This window comes from Protomyctophum bolini (assembly GCF_963924005.1).
Source record: "Protomyctophum bolini genome assembly, chromosome: 16".
In the NCBI taxonomy this organism is placed as follows: Eukaryota; Metazoa; Chordata; class Actinopteri; order Myctophiformes; family Myctophidae; genus Protomyctophum; species Protomyctophum bolini.
In genome coordinates this window covers 39,336,345-39,353,540 of record NC_137877.1, presented here as the reverse complement: position 1 = coordinate 39,353,540, position 17,196 = coordinate 39,336,345, and the positions used below count along the sequence as shown (strand labels likewise).

Sequence of the window (17,196 nt, the reverse complement as noted above, 5' to 3'; positions counted from 1 at the left end):
TTGCCCGTTATAACTCCTCTTTTCACGCAGTGGGGAAGTATCCAGGATTTTCCCCCTATTGAAAAAAAGAGAACCGGGTTAGAACTCTACTGATGATTATAATCTTAAAATAGAATATAATATGTATAAGCAAGTTTTATCCCCTTAGCTTCGGGTCGATGCTTGTCGAATCTGTCCTTGCATAAATCCACTTTAGAAGATATTACGCCACGCGGCACGGATCATTCAAATCATTTCACGGATGGCCTGGCGTTTGCTTGATATTCACGCCGGCGTGTCATTCGTTTAGCACAAGTTGGCGACCTGTAGCTCGCCGCCCCCGTCAGAGTAAATGAATTGAGTTCAAATGTCAATTAAACATTGCCACCCTTACCCCCTCCCCCCCCCCCCCCCCCACTGGCCCCAGGTGTATTGGAAAGCCCCAAACGATTATCATTAGCATTCATAGAGGCCAGGTAGAGTTACCAATAGCAATCATGCGAGCGTCCCCCACTTCCTTGTCACAAGCTGTCATGCTAAAGTTCTGGCTAGATTTCTTTCTTTCTTTTCTTTTATTATTATTTTTTACTTAACTCTGAGCCATAAGGTTTTGAGTTTCATTAGTGGGAAATAGCAGGACTGGAAATTGAGTTGACCCCTGGTGGTGACACCAGTGCACAGCCCCGGGGGTCATGCTGAAGGAAGCTGCTTCGAATCTCGCCCCAGCGGGGGAAAACGACATCCCTTTCCTAATAATACATACTCGACACCGTCAGCCATGAGGGGAGAGCAGGTTGATGAGAGGCGTTCTGCTGGGAATAGGAGGTGTTTGCTCTGAGTCAAGAGCCCCCCCCCCACCCCACGCCTCTCACATTAGCGCCTGTCTAATTGATTTCCATCAGTCGACCTTGACGGAAGCAGTCGTATCATTGGTCATCTCGTTGACTAAGCCCCTTTGTCTTAATTAGAATCATTACTGGTCACAATCGTTCCCTTGGATGGCTGTTCTCTCGCTCACTCCACACTCAGACTTCTCTCTCTCTCTCTCTCTCTCTCTCTCTCTCTCTCTCTCTCTCTCTCTCTCTCTCTCTCTGTCTGTCTGGCTTCTCAATCCCTCTTTCTGTCTCTGGATCATGAACTAATGGCCTTTCTGCCACTTGTTTAGGCAGGACACAACTTTCTTTTGGTTCCTATTCTTGATGCACTGTTTCCTCTCCTTGGCCCTTATTTATCAACGCGGTGTACACCAAAAATTACACCAGGTGTACATCCAAATTTTTGGTGTACACTGCGTTGATAAATAAGGGCCCTCCAAACATTTCCCCTCCGACTCTTAATCTCCTCTCCTCTGTTCTCTCTCTCTCTGTTTCCCTCTCTGTGTTGTCTGACCTCTCTCTCTCTCTCAGCCGGGAAGAGCTCTCCAGCCCTCTGCTCAGACTATCCAGTACTCGACGGTCTCTTATCCACCGTCTCTGCTCTCCTCCTCCCCTAACCAACAATACACTGTGGTACCTACGCCTATTCTTCCGTTATATTCCTCCTCCCCTAACCAACAATACGCTGTGGTACCTATGCCTATAGTCTTCTCTTATATTCCTCCTCCTCTAACCAACTAACCTCGCCTCACCAGGCTTTCCACCACCTCGGAGGAAAGCCTGGTCTCTGTTTCAAAAGTCTGTATGATCCTGTCGGGAGCGGATGATATCGTTACGTCATGTTGTAGTATTGTTTTGTAGTCGACGGGCAGGAACAACAGGCGGCGGCAACTTCCTTTTTCCCTCTCAATAAAAGCTCTCGTATAGCCTGTAGCTTTTATTGAGAAAAATCGGTTTGAGGGAAAAGGATGTTGCCGCCATATTGTTCCTGCCTGTCGACTACAAAACAATACTACAACATGACGTAACGCTCCCGATAGGATCATATACCTTAAATGAAATGGTGCCCAGGCTACTAACCAACAATACACTGTGGTACCTACGCCTGCTCGTCTCTCATATTCCTCCTCTCTTCACCGGGGTGCATACTTAGTTCAGACTAGTCATTGGTTAGACATCAGGTTTGTGAGGGGTGCGTTAAAACGACCAGATTAAGGTTGGTGAGGGGCGCGTTAAAACGACCGGATTATGGTTGGTGAGGGGTGTGTTAAGACGACCAGATTAAGGTTGGTGAGGGGTGCGTTAAAACGACCGGATTATGGTTGGTGAGGGGTGTGTTAAGACGACCAGATTAAGGTTGGTGAGGGGTGCGTCAGAAGTGTCGGAAAGAAAGAAGTTGAAACCCAGAGATACAAGGTTTCTGCCCGACAGCCCATGATATATTTTGTTCTCCAATCTCTGCGTTGAGTAGTCGTCGTAGCCAATAGCCGTACGGATGAGAATGTTGGAGCATAATTTGACAAGGACGGTGATGAAAGACTCATGAATTAGGAAAGATGGGGGGGGGGGGATGAATGGAGCAGAATGAATGGAGCTAATTCTATTTTAGGTGTCATGTCCGCTGGACCTCTGCATACATAATGTAACCTTATCATCCTGACGTACAGCGGTGGTAGTAAATCTGTACAAAAAAAGTCAGGTTTATTTAAATTTTTACCCTTTTAAATATGTCTTTAAATGTCTCTTTCTTAACCCATTTTGACCTGGAAACGATTCTACAAATGTCTTTCTAAATCCGGACAGTTTTCTGAAAAGCCTCATGTTTCTCTATGTCGGTCATTCTCAAACATTTCCGTGTCGAGGACCCCAAGAATTATATGAATTTGGCCGCCGACCCCCCATCTGAAAATATCTTGTTCCAGGGACGTTCCCATGGAGCAAAGATTTGAGTTAAAAAACGCTCACTCTGAAAGAATATATATTTCAAAGATTTGTGCCACATTTTCACGATTTTTCAAAAAATAGCCGACCTACAAGCTCGTAGCGCTATGAGCTTGTAGAGCTGCTATTTTTCAATAGCTAAAGTATAACATAATGCTTAGTTAAAACGCCCAGAACAGAATAATTGTGTGAGCCCTTTAGAGTTTGTGTAGCCCTTTCTACCTCCAAATTTAAGCCGGAGCATTACACTTCTTAGTCGGGTTCAATTAAAATGTCAATTAATGATTTATGGAAGTCATTTTATTTCATTTCATTTGTTGTGTTTTGCTGCCCCCTTGTTACCCTCCGTTGATGCAAAACGAGTGCTAACCGCTAACCCTCTTTTTGGGTTTTTTTTTTCTTTCTATGTGCACTCTCCTAATAAATATCCCCTTAACGACTGATTAAAGTTTTACATTTGTAGAAGACGGTGTTGAATAATTAATCCAGCGGCAGATGTTGAATTAGATTTTTTTTTTTATCTATGAATAGAAACGGCAATAAGTCCCTCACCACTCCCTCCCAGCACCCGGTGGAGAGAAAGTAAATCGTAGCTTTAAAAATGGGGACAGCCATGAAAGTTCTTAACCCATTCTGACCTGAGATCAGATTCATACGAGGTTTCCACTGGACAACACACTGGTCTGATGAACCCATTCTGACCTGAGATCAGATTCTAAAAATGTCAGTCGTTCTTCGATTTTTCAAAAATAGCAGACCTACAAGCTCGTAGCGCGCCACTCGGTGGCGCGCTATGAGCTTGTAGATCTGCTATTTTTCAATAGCTAAAGCATAACATGATGCTAACACCAAAATGGGTTCCCGTTCAGAATGGGTTAACAGCCTGTTGCATGACTGTACAGTAGACTGTACAGTAGACCAGACATTCTAAACCTTTTCATGCAGCAACCCCTCCCCCCAACATATATATTTCTTTGAACTGGGGACCCCCCCACCCCCAACCAAACAAGGAGTCGAGGCATTTAATTATGTTTGACTCCGTTCCACAGGTAAAAATTTAAATAAATCCTGGCAGATGTATAGCATTTTTTTTTAATAGTATAGTAGTTTGTTGATTATACTTTTGCAGTAATGGTCTTTTTCTGTTATTTCTTTTTAACAAAAGGTATTAATAATAGGTCTTAAAAGTCCCTTAACTTGTCACTTCACCGTCATGTACACAGCTTGAGAACCTAACTAGAGTAGTGTTGAGGGAGGGAGGGACGGGCCATCAAAAATATGTGAAATAAAATTGCAGATCTACAAGCTCACGATATCGACACGTCGATCATGTCTCGAGCATGTATAGATCGGCTATTTTCAAAAACAAAGAAAATATATCCCCACTAAGTACACCGCACGGTTAATAATCCATGCGATTTGTTTATGAATTTTATAATATTTCTAATATTTTATTTTTCCTCCACCTCCCCCCATGAATGAATGTGCAGCAGGACAGCCTGGGCGTCCAGTTCAACCACCTGGGCCTGGGGGGTCGGCAGGCGGTGGTGGTGGCCGGCGTGGTGGAGGGGGGCCGGGGAGGGGTGGGGGACATGTACCCCTCCTCCGTGGTGCTCCAGGCCCCTCCGCAGCAGGCCGGCGGCTACATGGTGGGACCCCCGGTAGGCCCCCAGCAGACCGTCCCCCAGCCCGGCCTCACCCCCCAGGGGGCCTACCCCCAGGGCCCCCAGGGGGGCCCGCCGCCCGTCAACCAGCCAGTCATGCAGCAGCAGCAGGCCTACATGCAACAGACCCTGCAGCAGGTTAGAAACCGTGTTGGTGACTATTTCAGCCCATTTTTGACCGGAAAAAAAACCTATGTTTCTATCAGTCAGTGGTTCTCAAACATGTTCATGTCAAGGAGCCCTAGAATTATATGTAATTGGCCGCCGACCCCCCATCTCAAAATATGTTGTTCCATGGACCCCCCCCCCCCCCCATCTCAAAATATGTTGTTCCATGGACCCCCCCCCCCCCCATCTCAAAATATGTTGTTCCATGGACCCCCCCCCCAGAAGCAAAGATTTGAGTTAAACGTTCCCTCTGAAAGAATATATATTCAATGATTTGCGCCTATCTTGTCCACTATAGTCTCTTCCTAACATTTTGGTCTAGTTTTTATTTGTTGACAAAGTCGACAGTGATATTGAGTCATAGTTTTAGTCGTTGTGGCTTAAAGGTAGAGTAAGTGATTTCACTTAATTCAAATATCACTTATTTTTTTTGTTTTGTTGTGATAATCCTCTACTATAGAATGTGCTGACCACCAGGTTTCGTTTTTGACTCTATATCCTGATTGGACGAAGGCTTAGGTCCCACAGCCAAAAACGAAACGAAGGTTTTTTGAGTGAAATCACTTACTCTACCTTTAATTTTTTTGTTTTTTAATTCTACTTTTAATTCTACTCCACTACATCTCGAGGGCAATTTTTTTACTATACTTACACTTTGTAGCTTTGGATTAATATTGCAAAACATACACAAACCACTTTATTTTTTTTGGCTGTCATGTTTAATGTATGCATGCTTCGACCTCTCTCTCTGTGTGTGTGTGCGTGCGTGTGTGCGCGTGTGTGTCTAGATGCCAGCCTGCTTCTGTGCGCCCGGCCAGTACCCCCTCTCCAACCAGCAGTACCGCCCCGTGGGCACCGTGCAGTACAACACCGCCCCACAGAGCCAGCCAATGCCCCCGCCCACGCAACAGACAGGTAAAACACACACAGCCAGACATGTGATGAGCATGAAGAAAGAAAGTCTATAAATGCTGGGTGCCAGCATTTTCCCTTTTTATAGCATTTATCTTTTTTTTTAATGAAAGCAGGTGTTGCGCGTTAGATCTTCCCCCAGCATGTGTTCTGCTTGTTCAGAGACTCCCGTTTCATTGTTACTCGTGAGTTGATACCAGGGCGTCGTCTAACCCATTTTGACCTGAGATCAGATTCTAAAAAATGTCTTCCTGACATCCTGACGGTTTTCTCAAAAAGCTATGTTTCTATGTCAAGTCTTCGATTTTTCAATAAATAGCAGACCTACAAGCTCGAGTGGCACGCTATGAGCTTGTAGATCTGCTTTTTTTTTCAATAGCTAAAGCATAGCATAATGCTATAACGCCAAAAGGGGTTCCCACCCAAAATGGGCTAAATACGCCTGTACCTTCTTCCCCTCCACCTCCAATATGTGTGATCAATACTTCGTTTCTGTTTGCTCTGCATGGATTGCGACGGCAGAGGGAAGTTGCTTACCACACTTTCTCCTCTCCCACCTCCCCTCCCCCTCCTCCTCCTCCACATTTCTTTCTGTTGCACTCAGCACTTTTTATATTTTCCCCGTGTTCTGCGTTCTTGTGGCAGGTCCACAATGGGGCTCATCTCGAGCAGCGAACTGCGGCAGGGAAATTAGTCTGCGCCCCCTGAGGGGGTGTGAGGAGCAGGAGCTAGGAGCTAATTACAGCGCATAGCGACCTTTCTTTTCGGGCATCGGCCCCCTTTGTCTTTGCTAGCCCACGCAATATATCCCCCGTTGTGTTGGTGTCCATCCAATCCCACGCAATAACCCCCGTCCCCAATCACATGAACAATTAGCATTGTTTTCCTCCCCTCTGCCACGCTCAGCATAACTACATACCGTTATGCACCAAAACCTGTCTGGGGAAGACGAGACTCTCTGCAACGCCCCGAGATATTTAACCATATGTTGTATTTTCTCTCACCTTTCTAACTGGCTGCCATTTTACATTAAAGGGATTGTGACATTAAAAAAAAGGTTTTGGAATTGTTCTTATTTTTTGTTTTGTTTTCTAATCTCAATTGCACCCAAAAAACATGAACTTTTAACATTTTCTGTGATCTGGGGTTTTCTGGCTCAAACAGGTGCTCTGATTTGCCGGCAGTTTGTGATGTAAGAGCCTGCAAATCCCATATATGTCAATGGGATTTGCCGGCAGATGTCACTGTTTTCACTGTGTTGCCTGTTTTCATTGTAGCTCAAAAGGCTTCCAAACCCCAAAGAAAATTTCAGACCACAGAAAATCCACTGAATGTTCAAAGTTCAGATTTTTTTGGGTGTAATTGAGGCCATAAAACCAAAAAAAAAAATGAATGTCATAAAACCTTTAATATGTCATTCTCTTTGCCACAGTAGTGGACCCCATTTGGCTCCACTTGGTTTCATTTTACACTCGAGAGTTAAAGTATTGTTAGACATCTTGCATTAGGCCTGCTTAACCCATTCTGAACGGGCACCCATTTTGGTGTTAGCATCATGTCATGCTTTAGCTATTGAAAAATAGCAGATCTACAAGCTCATAGCGCGCCACCGAGTGGCGCGCTACGAGCTTGTAGGTCTGCTATTTTTGAAAAATCGAAGAACGACTGACATTTTTTTAGAATCTGATCTCAGGTCAGAATGGGTTAATCAGACCAGTGTGTGTCCGGTGGAAACCTCGTATGAATCTGATCTCAGGTCAGAATGGGTTAAGTTAATTTACAGGAAGTCTAGTAGTCTACACAATTTGAGATTGTAGAAGAATTGTCATCGTTGTTGCCTGTTATCTCCTATCGTACCAACATCAATACAGCATGGAAAAATGTGAACATTCTTTTAGTTTTGGGTCTGAGAGGCTAAATGTCGTCAAACGGTGGTTCCGTGGCTCAAATGCAGAATCAATAATGAGCCTTGATATGATAAGGGTTGAAAACCACTGGTGTGTGTGTATACATTTCTATCGGGTTTAAGTGGTTTCGTGGAGTGCACGGCATAGTGGTTCCCAGTACGACTTTTTTTCCCCCCCAATGGCTCTCACTGCCTAAGACAACTTTGACGACTTTTGTTTATTTTTTTATTAATTCCGTTTCACGTCTAGCAGCGTCTCCGTCGCTATAGGTAACGCTCGGCTGTGGTCCGTCCATTAAATGGTTCCCCCCTCGTCCGCTGCCAAGTTAACTGCAATCTTAAAACCCTTTTTTATTCTCTGAATCCTTTCGGTGTTTTTATCAGAACGGCTTGTTATTAAATCGTCGCTATACGTCACGGTTACAACGTTAACACTTCGGATGACTTATAAAAAGACGCTATAGCCAATGTTAGCTTAGCCAATTTGGCTTTTCCGGTTCGTTTAGGGGGGGGGGTCTTCACAATAATACTTGGCTCAGTCTCAAACCTTTTAATTTTCACGGACCCCCCCATGATGACCCAGTTTACAGACCTGTATAAAGGTCCATTCAAAGAACCCTGATTGGGCCTCCCGGAGTGCTCTGTATGATCGACCGACGATGCCGCAAGTCATGGGGAATCAATGGGAGTTTATCGGAATCGTTATCGAAGGGGGAAGGGAAACGTGGCATCGGAAACATCTCTACTTCTTCCTTCCGACGAGTGGCCTCCGCCCGCCGGGCCGGGCCGCGGCGTGGAAACGGAGAGCCCAGAGACTAGTGGCGTTCCACCGGCCTCCCCGCGGTGTGGAAACTGAGAGCCCGGAGACGAGTGGCCGTCCCACCGTCCGCCAGCCTCCCACCGGGGCCGCGGCATAAGAAGCAGAGAGCCCGGAGACGGGGCCGGAACGCTGTCTGAGAGGCCTATAATTCTCACAGTGAACCGGTCTCTTTTCTTGCCCCTCACTACTCCTCACTCCTCCTCCTCCTCCTAAAACCCATTTAAACCTGAGGACGATTCTTACAAATGCCTTCTAAAAATCCTGACCGTTTAGTTCTGGGGAAAAACCTCATATTTCTGTCAGTCGTTCTCAAACATTTTCATGTCGAGGACCACCCAAGATTATATGTAATGGTCCCGCTGACCCCCCCCCCATCTGAAAAGATATTGTTCCCGGGACCCCCCCCCCCAGAAGTTAAGATTTTAGTTAAAAACGTTTGCTGTGAAAGAATATATATATTCAATGATTTGCGCCACATTTTCACCATTTTTCAAAAATAGCAGACCTACAAGCTCGTATCGCGGCACTCGGTGACACACTATGAGTTTGTAGATCTGTTTTTTTTCAATAGCTAAAGCATAAGATAATGCCTTAAAACACCAGAATCGTGTTAATTAACCCATTATATTGATTGTCAGAGTTGTGGGTGCTTTATTCTGTGTTGTGATCTGCTTATAGCCTCAATAAAATGTTCCCTTGATCAATACTTGTGCCTCTTTATTATAGTACTTTGTGTTTTTGAATGTGCAAAAAATAATGGCCTAGCCTTAGCCTAGCATATGCCTTATTTCAAATGTACACCCGATATTTTTTGTAAGTGCTTGAATATGTATGGTCAGTACCTACCATGAGAAAGCTTAATGTGTAATTTGTTGAGTTTTAAATTGTTCATGTCATGGAACAAATTTACGTAATTGGCCGCCGATCCCCAACTGAAAATATGTAGTTCCAGGGACCCCCCCCAGAAGCAAAGATTTGAGTTAAAAACTCTGAAATAATACATATTCAAAGATTTGCGCCACATTCTCAAGATTTTTCAAAAATAGCCGATCTACAAGCTCATAGTGCTGCACCAAGTGTCCCACTATGAGCTTGTAGATCTGCTATTTTGCAATGGCTAAAGTATATAGCATAATGCTTAAAACACCAAAAGGGGTTCCAGCCCAGAATGGGATGACAAGGAGCAGTGAAACAGGCCTGATTCATCGTATCTCCTATAAAGGCCCTGACAGGCAGCGCACACTGCAAACACCCAACTTCAACCTCTTCTTTTCAACATTGTTTGCTCATTATAAGCGACTTTAAGCTTGTTTTTCTGTAAAGTAGCTTGTGAATATCGCTCGTTGCTGGTTGGTTGAGGGGGGAGGGGGGGGTTCTGAAGTGTAGTTGCTTATTATTTGTTCTTGCTTCCTAATGTCGTTTTAAACCAAAGGTTCTCAAAGCCGGCCCAAATTAATATGTATACAGTATTTGACTGAGGACTCCCATGTAAAACATTCAGCATTTTTTGCATTTCTTTCAAGATTATTTTATTGAAAATAGCCGATCTACAAGCTCACAACGCGCCGCACCGTCGGCGACGTCGTGTTGTGAGCTTGTAGATCGGCTCATTTCAAATAGGGCTGAAGTGGTAAAACGGCTTTATTTTCATGGACCCGGGTCAGTTGTTGCTCTTGTAAAATAATGCGTGTGCTCAGTGGGCAAAGAGACAGTGTATCATTGGGCAAAAAGACACAATGTATCAGTGGGCAAAGAGACACGATGTTTAATTTTATATTGGCTTCATCCCTTCATGCTCGGGTTCGTTAACCCATTTTGGACTGAGGTCGATTAAAAAAAGAAAAAGCTTCAAAATCACCCAAAAAATCTGAAAAACTCATGTTTCTGTGTCAGTGGTGCTCAACCTTTTTCATGTCAAGGACCCCCAGAATTATCTCTATTGGGCCACGGACCCCCCCATCTCAAAATATGTAGTTCCAGGAACCCCCCCCCAGAAGCAAATATTTTAGTTAAAAATGTTCGCTCTGAAATATATATCTTCAATGATTTGCTCCACATAACGATTTTTCAAAAATAGCAGACCTACAAGCTCGTAAGCGCGCCACTCGGTGGCGCGCTATGAGCTTGTAGATTGCTATTTTTCAATAGCTAAAAACTATAACATAAATGGGTTAAGTGGAGGTGAGAGAATGACGTCTATAAATAACCCTGCCTAGTCGCCGTCCTGCCGGAGGCCATCCATTCCTTTTTGTGTCCCACTTCCTCGTCTCATCTTGGGGCCAAATTGATTACTGTCGCTCAGCCCGAAAGCCGGGAGAAATTGAAGAATTATCCCCCCACCACCGCTCCCACTGCGTCTCCCCACAGACGCCGGTCTCCCTCATTTATACTTGGTTGTGCACGGGAGGGAGTTGCGTGCTGAAAATAGCCAACAATTTTAATACGAGCTTACCGTGCGTCGCGGCAGGTTTGAAAACGGTCTCCAGCCGCTCACATTGGAGCTTTTTTTCTCCTTTCTCCACACCAAGCACAGGCTGGGTATCCTTGACCCTGGAGGTGCATGCTATGCAATGAAAGAAAACCAGCCGTTATTATTATATTCAAAGGGTCCTTCAACCACTAACAATCATTTCCATTGAATATTTTATTTCTTACCAATATACTTTGGGATAAACAATTTTTCAAGCAAACCAACTTGAGGCTGTTTTATTCAGCCTCCTCGTCGACTTGAATCATTGATTACTCCAAATTAATTGTGACCAGATTTTACTGAGAGACTGCCATCGCACAAATTACAGCTTTTCACCAGAGGAGAAAACTTATTTATTTATGTTTTAAATGACTTAATAGCACAGGCAGACTCTTCACATACTAGAGCATGTCTGAAATAAGTGTCAAAGCTGAAATCAACATGTACATATGAAATAAATGCTTAAAGACCCACAGAAGTGAACCTTTCAAGCCTGTTTTCTCAACTCGCTGTTTTCTGCAAGACATTACTCTATAAGCCATATCTCCAAAACTGGTGGGTCAAACTGAACAACCAATATGTCAATTTGAAGCTATGATTCCCTGCTTTCATAATTATGACATGAAAAATACAATGGCAGTCCCTCAGTCAAATTGAGTCACAATTGACCATCTCACCACATAAATTCGTCACATAAATCTACTTTTCACCCCAACACCAGAGTCTCTCGTGATCATCTGAAATCATTACTCATGTCTGCTCACTTGCTTTTGAAGAATAGACTTTTATTTTGTTTTTGTTTTTTCATTTGCTCCAGGTTACCAAACTGTGATGCCAAATCAAGCGCAGAGCTATCAGAGCGTGATAGGCCTCCAACAGCCTCAGAACCAGAGCCACCAGAACCTGGTCACGGGCCAGCACAGCAATATGGGGACTCAGATGCAAGGCATGATGGTCCAATACTCCTCCATGCCATCCTATCAGGTGTGTGTTCTCCTCCTTATAAATGTAAACGAATAGCCTTCTACGTCACAATTATTACATAATCAATACTCCTCCATGCCGTCCTATCAGGTGTGTATTCTCCTCTTAATAAATGTAAATTAATAGCCTTCTATATCGTTTCCATGTGGAAAAATGTCCTTACATTTTCACCAAAAAAATAAATCTGAAATGGCAGATTTACAAGCTTACAACGTGACACGAATTATAGATCAGCTATTTCCACAATTAGTGTTTAAATGTTTCCAAGTATGCAATTATCGAAATGTATGTCTTTTTGTATAAGTTATTTGAACAACTAGTCTACTAGTTTTACTACTAGTTTACTACTAGTTTACTCGACTAGTTGATTAAAAAAAATGTGTATTTCTTTTATTTCTTAACCCTGATTTTGAGGGCCTCAAGATCAGGTAGATTATAGTCACCAATGTACACATGTTTCTAAATGTACAAATATTTATTTCTAAAACAAACCAATTTTTTTTCCCTTTTTTTTCTTTTCACATACTAGTCAAACGACTAGTCGACTAGTAAACTAGGCAACTAGTGAACTATAGTAAACATGACTAGAAGTTCAGCCTTAATGTGTGTCTGTGGTTGTGTGCTCCAGGTATCCATGCCTCAAGCGTCCCAGGGTGTTCCACAGCAGACATATCATGCGTGGCTGTGGTTAATAATGTGTGTCTGTGGTTGTGTGCTCCAGGTATCCATGCCTCAAGCGTCCCAGGGTGTTCCACAACAGACATATCATGTGTGTCTGTGGTTAATAATGTGTGTCTGTGGTTAATAATGTGTGTCTGTGGTTGGTGTGCTCCAGGTATCCATGCCTCAAGCGTCCCAGGGTGTTCCACAGCAGACATATCAGCAGCCAATCCTCATCCCCAACCAGTCCAACCAGGGCCCCATGCCGGGCTCCGGGGTCCAGGTTTACTACAGTGTTCTCACGCCCAACCAACAGAACTCCATGAGGTACAGTATTAAGCCAAAAAGAACACTCCCGACGAACTTTGTTTTAACCCAAAAGAACTCCATATGAGGTACAGTAAGCCAAAAAAGAACACTCCTAACTAACTTTGTTTTAACCCAAAAGAACTCCATGAGGTACAGTAAGCTAAAAAAGAACACTCCTAACTAACTTTGTTTTAACCCAAAAGAACTCCATTGAGGTACAGTAAGCCAAAAAGAAACGTGTAACTAACTTTTAGGGATTATCCATAAAAGAGGGGTTCCCGGCCGCCCCCAAAATGGGTTTAACTGCATAAAGGTGGCCTTACACACTAGCCCATTCTGAAATGTGATATCACCACACACTACTAGGATGATCCGGCCCCATTATTTTATACAGCACACACACTACACGAGTTTAAAACTCGGGCGCAAATATCAAACATTCTTGATGTTGATCGGGCCGAGCAGATCGGCCCCGAGCAGATCGCTGTGAGCGTTCCCCGAGCAGATCGGAGGGATTACGATTGGATCTTTTATACACTCACACTAGACGATAATTCATGCCCGAGAATCGCTCCCGAGCGTCAAAAATGCCCGATTATCGGCTAGTGTAAGCAAGGCCACCTTAAGTTATAAGTAGGTCAGGACAATTTATTGTAGGTACAGTACCAGCAAACCAGGCCATCTAGACCCCCCCCCCCCCCCCCCGCCCCCTGGGACGTGGATTCCTGAGATTGAGCGTGCACCGGTATACTAACCCGCCACACAACGTATAGTTTACCCCAAGCCGTGTTACATCGCATGCCGAGTTGTAGTAGTACTGTATCTGCCCGGTGATTGAACCCAGAGAACCTTTTTGTACGATTGATAGCAAAGACAAATCTAATCTGAGGAGGAGAAGAAGTTGTTTTCGCAAAAACATCACTAAGTTTGTCAAGTTCAGAGCATAAAACTAGACGCCCCCAACCCCGATCATCAGTCTGCTGCTGTCGCTGCTGCTGCCGTCACCTCTGTGGGAACCTGCGCTTGGGAAGGAAGGGGTCACTTTGAAATACCACCCCCCATACCCCCCCCCCCCCCACCCCTCCAGGGGCCTCTTTTTTAGTAGGCCAACTTCAAGATGATTTATAAGGCCAGATATCCAGTGAGTCTTAACCCATTCAGACCTGAGCTTTGGTTCTATACAAATATCTTCTAAATCCTGACAGTTTTCTGGAGAAAAAAAAACCTCATGTTTCTAATGTCAGTGGTTCTCAAACATGGACCCCCAAGTATACATAATAATAATATGCATAATTTGGCCGCTGACCCCCCTATCTTAAAAATATGTAGTTCCAAGGACCCCACAGAAGCATGGCTTTGAGTTAAAAAAACGTTCGCTCTGAAATAACATATATTCAAAGATTTGTGCGCCACACATTTTAATCACGTTTTTTCAAATAATAGCAGACCTACACAAGCTCGTATAGCACGGCACTTCAGTGCCGCCACTACGAGCTTTGTAGATCTGCTATTTCTCAACACCTTAACATGATGCTTTAAATTAAAACAACCCAAAGGGTGGTTCTCCCGCCCGGAGTGGGTTAATATAACGGCGGCGGGTCCCGTGTGTTGAGCTACAACCATCCTTCATGTTGGACCGCTGTGCCGCCGCTGACTGTGCCGCGCTGCTATTCCTCAGGGTCTCTCTCTCGCCTCTCTCTCTCTCTCTCTCTCTCTCTCTCTCTCTCTACCCGCGCTGCTATTCCTCAGGGTCTCTCTCTCGCCTCTCTCTCTCTCTCTCTCTCCCGCGCGGCCTGCCGCCGCCTGTCTGCAGCTGCTGCCTCGGTGCTTTGGGGGCTGACGCATCACCCCCCCCCGCCCCAATCGCTCTGCTTATATCCTTATTAACCCATTCTGGACGGGAGGGGACCCCCTTTTGGCGTTATGTTATACTTTTAGCTATTGAAAAATAGCAGCTCATAGCGTGAGTGCCGCGCTACGAGCTTGTAGGTCTGCTATTATTTTTGAAAAATCGCGAGAAATGTAGGCCTCAAATCTTTGAATATATATATTGTTACAGAGTGGACATTTTAACTCAAATCTTTGCTTCTGGGGGGAGGTCCCGGCTGGAACATCATATTTTCAGATTGGCGGAGGCATATTACATATAATTTTTGGAAGGTCCTTGACATGAAATATTGAGCACCACAGATACAGAAACATCATTTTTTTTAAATCAACCTCAGTCCACAATGGGTTAAATCAGGATGGAGGAGGAGCAGCCGCAGCCCCTCGAAAGCGAGGAGGGGGGAGAGGAGGGGGGGGGGGAAGAGAAAAAGGCGAAAGTGGCACGCCGGCAATTTGGTTACCGAAGGGGCCCCGCAATGATAAATGCTCATTGCCCTTGATTTGTTTTGATTTGGCTGAAAATGAGGTCCGTCGTGACTACCCCCCCCCCTGCTCCCCCCCCCCCCCCCCCCCCCCCAGACCCAGCAGGCAACATACCCCCCACCCCCCTCCCCCCCATCACTACCATGTGATGAGGATATTTATTGCCCTTCTAATGTAATACAGGCTATCGATCCCCTCGTGTACACCGTGTTCCACTTGGCTAATTTAGCCCACTTTTAGGCCAATGAGCTTGAATGCTGAATACAGGGAGGGAAGGAAGCAGGGCTGCTGGTGTAGGTCTCTGAACACAGGGAGGGAAGGAAGCAGGGCTGCTGGTGTAGGTCTCTGAACACAGGGAGGGAAGCAGGGCTGCTGGTGTAGGTCTCTGAACACAGGGAGGGAAGGAAGCAGGGCTGCTGGTGTAGGTCTCTGAACACAGGGAGGGAAGCAGGGCTGCTGGTGTAGGTCTCTGAACACAAGGAGGGAAGCAGGGCTGCTGGTGTAGGTCTCTGAATACAGGGAGGGAAGCAGGGCTGCTGGTGTAGGTCTCTGAACACAGGGAGGGAAGCAGGGCTGCTGGTGTAGGTCTCTGAACACAAGGAGGGAAGCAGGGCTGCTGGTGTAGGTCTCTGAATACAGGGAGGGAAGCAGGGCTGCTGGTGTAGGTCTCTGAACACAGGGAGGGAAGCAGGGCTGCTGGTGTAGGTCTCTGAACACAGGGAGGGAAGCAGGGCTGCTGGTGTAGGTCTCTGTGTTGGGTAACGCTACTTTTTAGAAGGAACTCGTTAAGTTTTACAATATTACTGCCGTTAAACATTATGTTATAATTTAGCTATTGAAAAATAGCAGATCTACTACCTAAATGGGTTAAAACGCCTCTCGGAAGGATTAGTAAGCATGAAATCAAGAGTGCAGCCTACCAGAGTGACCACCACCAGGTGGCGCTGTGTAGCTGTGCTGGGCTTCACCAAGGCTATAGCTTGAATCGACGTTCTTCCTCACTACATCATACTTATGTCGCACGTAGTACTTTTTAAAAGATACAAAATATCGCTCCAGTAAACCTAGCACGTTTGCGCGATTTTGCCCATGTCACTCCCACTTAGGAGACCCATTTGTAGTGTTTTGTGTGTACCATGCCCACCCTCTAGTGGCTCCAATCGGCATGGCGTGTCTTTTCCTAAATTAACCAGTCTTTTCTTTGTCTTGAAGTTGTTCTCTTCTTGTTGTTCTTGTTGTTTGCAGCTCCTCAGTGGGGTTCCTGCCCCCTCCCGGGTCGGAGCAGATGCAGTTCCCGCGGCCGTCCTCGCCCTGTAACTCCCAGCAGATCCCTACACAGCAGTGCTCAGGTACTGTGACCCCCCCCCCCACACACACACACACACACACACACCTCCCCCAGTCCATTACTGTGTGGAGGCTTCACCCACGAAAGGCTAGATCAATAGCTCTCGATGAGGGAGTCGAGCAAAGCGAAGGCCCCCGGCATTTTTTATTTTTTTTTGCTTGCTTGGTTGGTTGGACGTGAGCTCCTTATTGCTATAATAATCGCAACAACCTGAAGCCTTTTCTAGATATAGTATTACAATACAAAAACACTGGCAAGAAGGTCAAGACGGGTCGCTTCACTTGCCGTTTTTTGAGCTTGCAAGATCTGCTACTTTTGATGCTTTTTGCGTGAAGCTGACACTTGTAGTATGATCAAGCCAGGACATTAATTTACGGGAGGAAAAAACATGAAAAGTGTGGAAATAAGAGGTTTCTGTATCCGACAGCACAGGATGTATAGAATACAAAACGGATGAGATTAGATTTGGTTTTTTGATTTTTAAACGGAGCGGTATACAATTTCAGAATTGCCGTGCTCCTGATTATAACCAGTTTCAGCCTGACGACAACAACAACCTCACCAAACGATTGTAGATCCGCTATTTGACGCCATTGTACAAAGAAGTATAAAATATGGCTCGACTGTTTAACCCATTCTGAACGGGAACCCACATGTTAGCGTCATGTCATGCTTTAGCTATTGAAAAATAGCAGATCTACAAGCTCGTAGCGCGCCACCGAGTGGCGCGCTACGAGCTTGTAGGTCTGCTATTTTTTTTTAAATCGAAGAACGACTGACATTTTTTAGA

The 17,196-nt window shown here is 45.1% G+C and overlaps 1 protein-coding gene across 5 annotated transcripts in view; it reads left to right on the top strand.

Annotated features, from left to right (window-relative positions):
• LOC308330619 (R3H domain-containing protein 1-like) overlaps positions 1–17,196 on the top strand; it is a 120,412-nt gene that overhangs the window by 79,039 nt on the left and 24,177 nt on the right. For 4 of the 5 annotated variants that reach the window (XM_080785565.1, XM_080785562.1, XM_080785563.1 and 1 more), the window contains 6 exons: positions 1,386–1,487; positions 4,286–4,597; positions 5,416–5,542; positions 11,553–11,719; positions 12,555–12,706; positions 16,304–16,407. In XM_080785565.1, coding sequence (XP_080641691.1) covers positions 1,386–1,487; positions 4,286–4,597; positions 5,416–5,542; positions 11,553–11,719; positions 12,555–12,706; positions 16,304–16,407 — 964 coding nt within the window. The remainder of the gene's footprint in view (positions 1–1,385; positions 1,488–4,285; positions 4,598–5,415; positions 5,543–11,552; positions 11,720–12,554; positions 12,707–16,303; positions 16,408–17,196) is intronic. The other variant, XM_080785564.1, reaches the window with a different exon arrangement.